Consider the following 5778-nt stretch of genomic DNA (forward strand, 5'->3'; position numbering starts at 1 on the left):
GGGCTCGGCCGGGGCGCCCGGCCCCCCCAGCCACTGCAGCTGCGGGAGGGAGCTGGGCACCAGCGCAGCCCTGACCGCAAACGTCACCGGCTGGGACAGCGCCTGGCACAGCCGCCACATCTCCTGCACCACGGGCCACTCGTAGCCTGGGGACACACAGCGAGGGCACTCAGAGCTCACACCGCCCCTGGGGACAGACACAGCCCAAAACCTGCACATCCAGCGTTCCTGAAAACTACACAATCCCACCCCGAAACTGCTGCGTGGCTCTGAGCAGGAAATGTCCCAGAGGAAAAATGCAATAAATGCAATATCTACACGGAAAATGAACTTGCTGTGAAAACCTTTATTTCCCGTACTTTACATACACGCTTACTTACTTTACATACAGCTACAGAACGTGGCATTTTTAAGGTATCTTTGCCCTTTCTCTAAAAAACTCTGCTGCCACTGACTTCAATATGGCCTAGTTTAACATTGTCAGGGACCCTTTAAAAATAAAAGCATTAAGAAAAAATTAGGACAAAAACTTAAGTTAATCCTAGGAATGAAGATGTACATAAATCAACACACATAGACAAAAATATTCTGTGCCTAAAAATGCTACAATCAACAATCTAAAATACTGAAAGTGCCTGTCCTGGGGTTTTTATAAGGACTGGAGCTATTTCAAGTTATATTTACCTGTTCTTTTGTTTCTACAGGCTATGAAAATCCTATGACAATAGTTAATAACTTTTTCCTCGATTACTCAGACAGAACGTAGTGACTAAAAGAGTAAAAATGCACTAAATATTAAAAAAAGTTTTCTGGGGCAAGCAGCAACGTCTAGATGAAATCACTCAAATGAGCTGGTTTTCTTAAGTTTTATAGTAGAACCTCACTTAGTATTTCCATAAACTGAAATTTGGAATGGAGATAAAATGAAATTTGTTTTCACGGGTTGCCCAGTATTTCTAATGCATTTTCCAGTAATTTTTTCCTGCACTTAAAATACCTGTGAGAAACCACTGAACACTTTAATAACACTGCAGTATATCATACAACAAAATACTAAATCTTGCTAATGAGTAAGTAGCAATGGGAGTAGTGTATAACCCTGACATGGCGGCCCCAGACAATACTGGAGGGGACTCTGCTTCTCATAACGAGAATTGCAAGAGGAAGCCTGTGAAAAAGACCCTATATTAATGAAAATTGGGAAGTTTACTGCAAAAATTCAAGTTTCCAAGAGAAATTAAATGTTAGGTATAAGGCTGACCCACAATTTGATTTCAGTGATCAAAAAAAGCCGAGATAAAATTCCACATTTTCAGCTGATCTGTTTTTCCTCAGGACGCATGCCAGGGCTCCGACCACCAGATCAATGCTCCCAGGCTTCAGGGACAGCCCTCCCTGAAACAGAGGCTAAGGAGTTTGTCCCTCAGAGGTGCTCAGCAGGTGAGAAGGAGCTGAAGCACAAACCAACTTATTTTAGGAACAAAAAGATGCGATCTTCACCCATCTGTGGTGCCACTGCCGCACAGCGCTCTGTCCAACACCGCAGCACAGGACAGGGTCCCACAATCGCTGCAGTTCCCAGCCAGGACACGACCTGGGGCTGCTGCCAGCTGCAGCAAAGGACGCAAAGGAGCCCTGCCCTTACCTTGCCCGCGGTGGCAGGCCCCGGTCCAGCCCAGGGACAGGGTGGCATCGGGGCAGGAGGAGGTGACAGCGCCCAGGAAGGCGCGGGCGTCCAGCGGCGCGCAGCTCCCGCAGGGCCCCGGCAGGATGTCCCCGTTCAGCCACACGGGTCTGTCCAGGCACTGGCAGCCTCCGCGCCGGGCAGGGCGCACCCAGCGCCCGCTGCCATCCCCTGACTGCCCCTGCAGGAGTAAAACCCCCGAGTGCCACCCCTGCTGCCAGCACTTCCTGGCCTCACCTCACAACCCCTGACCTTGTCACCTCCTCACCTCAGGCCGGAGAAGGGTTTTAACAAAGGAACCCACTGCAGTCTCTAGCACTTGCGCTGCATCAGCCACGAATGCTGTAAATCCAGCCCAAAGAGGGAAAGCCACCTCTCCCTACCTTAACCACACTCAAAGTGGCAAAGATTTTATCACTATGTCAAACCCAGACTCAAAGCTACCTTCAGATCCATGCAAGGTGATGCACCCCTACTAGGAGACTAAAAAGCCCAACACAGACCAATTTAAGGCAACTAAAAGAGAGAAAAGGCACCCACTTGAACATTTAATGCCTGGTTGTAGTTTGTCCCAGAGTTCCAAAATGTGGCAGCACACACAAGCCTGCCTGTCCAGTGATCATCTGACAGATAATTATTGAATAGTTACATATGAGCTGGCATCACTTGAGGAAACAGTACAGACACCCTGTGAGCATTTAACAAAACCTATGCTCACATATTCCTACTGTCCTGTCCAGCCACAAGAAAAAGCACAACTAGCTTTTTCCTACTTCTAGCCTACCAAAACTTTCAAAGCACTGTGGAAGGAAAAGAGATGGGGAACAGTGCGGAAAAGAAATGAACACCAAGAAAAAAATCTTTCTGTCACAGCCCATTAATTAATGCATGTGTAACATCGAGGAATTTAAAATCACCATGGGCAGAGTTCTGGAATTAGGTTAGTTCAGTCCCCTGAGCTGCTTGTCTTGTTTCCTCTGTAGAGTCACTCTGTGTATTTTGCCTTCCGTGCTGTTGGGAAGGCTGCACAGAAGCAGGAATTCCACTCACTGAGCTGAGCTCAGGCTCTCTAGGAGAAAAGCCAGTGATGGTGCTAAGGTGTGGGCTGCAGCATTTCTCACATAGTCTGCGGCCAGGACAGCTGATATCCTCACATACGCACGGGACTGTCAGGGCCAGAGGAATGCTTCCCCTTGTACTGCAAAGTGTAAGGTAATGCAGTGAGAAAAAAAAAGCACAAAGCAAAATGGCAACACTGGGGAAAAAAAGAAAGAAGAAAAAAAAAAAAAAAGCAAAACGACAACAACAAAAAAATCCACTCCCAAAAACCTGCAAATCCCAGAGCACTGGTTTTGTTGCAGAGCATTTAGAAAACTCAGACTTAGAGCTGACTTAATGTGAAATGACTTTGACATTTCTGAAGCGGGACACTGAAGACCTTTTGCAGAATACATTAATTTCAGTAGCCAAAGCCAGCAGGAAATGTAATTATGTGGTCAATCGGGCTGATAGAGCAGAGATATAAAAAGTACTTTTTAAAGCATAATTGAAATAATCTGCAAAACTTCACCAATGGCATACAATTAACTATTATGCAAAGGAACATCAAATTCTGTTATCACTTATTTGACTCTATCTGCACTGCGTGATGTACTTATAAATGTTTTTATACAATAATTCTTTTATAATGCCATGTACTCTTAAAAGTTTTCTTGAATCACTCTACTTGGCTGTAAACTCCTTGTGGAAAAAAAATGAAAGGAAGATAGTTTAAAATTAATTTAAACAATAATTAACATGGAGGAGCAACTTCACCAAAACTCACAAACAAATGGCTACTGCTGTTTTTCCCCTTCTCTGCCCAGAAGGACACACACAGATCCTGTGACAATAAAAGGATTTAGCCTGCCCACGCTTTTTACTTTCATGAACTTTCACATGAAAACCGTGACTGTGTAACACAGAACCACAGGCAAAAATCACATTTTACAACTATCTCGTGGGGGGTTTCTGCATTTCTATGGAGTACTTAAGCACTGATGAAGCTCCTTGCAATTTGCTGCCAAAACAGACTGAGCACACGGAAACTGAGACAAAGCAAGAGGAGCTGAAGGGATGCACGTCTGGAAATCACAGCCCATTTCAAACTCTTCCCAGGCAATCTCCTGGGGCTTTCAGGTGTGTTTGCCCTCCGAGAAACGAAACAGCTAATGGCTCAAACTGTGATTGAACCTCTGAATGCTTAGTTAGCAAGGGCAGAGAAAGGAGCCTTCCAGAGAGGCACCAGGGTTTCACCTGCCCGATTGGAAAGTTCTGCTCACAGCACCTAACTCACTGAGTAAAAAAAATATCACTACTTGTAGTTCAAAACTCTTTCAAAGGTTTTGTTCTTGCCATGCTTTGGGAATTATGGACTATGTTTCCACACGGATTATGCCTCAGTGTCGCAGACATCTTTTATGGAAAATCCCTTCCTTAGGATTTTGCCTCCTGAGAAGCTGAGAGGCCTCAGGAACAAAATGCAAACATTGATTATCTGCTGCTGTGGAATGCAACAGGTGCATCTGTGATTGGTCTCACGTGGTTGTTTCTAATTAATGGCCAATCACAGTCAGCTGGCTCGGAGAGAGAGGCCGAGACAGCTGCCCTTGTCATCATTCCTTTCCTTTCTATTCTTAGCTTAGCTAGCCTTCCGAGATGAAACCTTTTCTTCTATTCTTTTAGTATAGTTTTAATGTAATATGTATCATAAAATAATAAATCAAGCCTTCTGATGCATGGAGTCAGATCCTCGTCTCTTCCTTCAGCACAAGACCCCTGCGAACACAGTCACACTTCAGAATGCTACACTGCACAATAAGGAGGAGTTTGGTCGACAACCAGCTGTAGAATTGTAACAGGTAAGAACGCAAACAACACAACAATCTTTGTGCTGAGGTACCTCTTGAAGTCGAGCTTGATGCCTTTGTTGGTGCTGCCCATCTGTGCCAGCCACTCCTGCAGGGTGATGTCGCTGTCAGTGTCCGGGGGGTGGGCCAGGATGGGGTCCCTGTCCCCTCCCCGGAGGACAACATCCACCTCCACCATGTGCACATCGCCTGGGGGTTGAGAAATCACACCTCAGCTTTCAGTGCTCCAGGGCAACAATGACCCAGCAAGTCTGCCCACACCAGCCCTGCACCCTCACTCCAGCGGGAGCTGCTCTCTGTGACACAAAAGATGCCATTCTGGGGGGTTCCCAGCCACTAAACTCTTTGCAAGCCTCCAGCCAAGTGAAAATTGATGTTTGAGGGGGCATTTGGCCAAGCAACCACGTGCGGCTTTTTTCTTCGTGGGAACAGATAAACGGACATCCAACATGTGAATCCACTGCTGCTAAATTTCGGATCTTTTCCTCTGTAAATAGGGTTCCTGAGAGAGGAGAGATGAGTGCAGGATTTAATACTGGCAGAGAATGAGCACTCCCCTTAACTCATTGCCAAAACCGACAAGGAAAATGTTAGCTCACACACACGACAGGCAAAGAGGAGTCTCAGGAGTGCTCAGGCTCTTCAAAACAGCTTTATGTAAGGAATCTGGGCAGTGCTACCAGCTCTGCAGAGAGCCCACTACACACAGTGACGGCTGAAATACAGCGATGGTATTCAGGATAAAGGATATAATATATATATTTACACAAGTAGGTGCTTGTCAAATATTCACATAGGCTTACATACAATTCTCTGCTGCCCAGGCTGGTGCACCAGGGCCCTTCTGGCTCTGCACAACCTTTCCCTGAGAGGACAAAGGGGGGATTTGGGATTTTAGCCCAGGGAACAGGGACAGGAGGAGAGGGAACGGCCTCAGGCTGGGCCAGGGTGGGTTTTGATGGGATAATGGGAAATTTCCTTCACTGAAAACGCTGTAAAACATTGGAACAGGTTGTCTGGGGCAGTGATGGAGTCATCATCCCTGAAGGGATTTAAAAACCCTGTGGATGTGGCACCTGGGGACATGGGTTAGTATGGAATTCAGGGTGCCCACGCTGCAGGGAATGATTGGTATTTGACTCTGTGATTCAGAATGCTGAACAATTGCTTTATTAAACTATATTA

At 46.2% G+C, this 5778-nt stretch overlaps 1 protein-coding gene across 1 annotated transcript in view; it reads right to left on the bottom strand.

The window, feature by feature from the left end:
- Window positions 1–4782, bottom strand: part of FAM151B (family with sequence similarity 151 member B) — a 7946-nt gene extending 3164 nt beyond the window's left edge. The window contains exons 1-3 of the mRNA XM_031061923.1: window positions 4535–4782; window positions 1646–1865; window positions 27–146 (exon numbers count right to left, since the gene is read on the bottom strand). Coding sequence (XP_030917783.1) covers window positions 27–146; window positions 1646–1865; window positions 4535–4771 — 577 coding nt within the window. The 5' untranslated portion in view covers window positions 4772–4782. The remainder of the gene's footprint in view (window positions 1–26; window positions 147–1645; window positions 1866–4534) is intronic.
- Between the last annotated feature and the right edge of the window lie 996 nt (window positions 4783–5778).

This window comes from Geospiza fortis, unplaced genomic scaffold (genome assembly GCF_000277835.1).
Source record: "Geospiza fortis unplaced genomic scaffold, GeoFor_1.0 scaffold43, whole genome shotgun sequence".
Classification (NCBI taxonomy): domain Eukaryota; kingdom Metazoa; phylum Chordata; class Aves; order Passeriformes; family Thraupidae; genus Geospiza; species Geospiza fortis.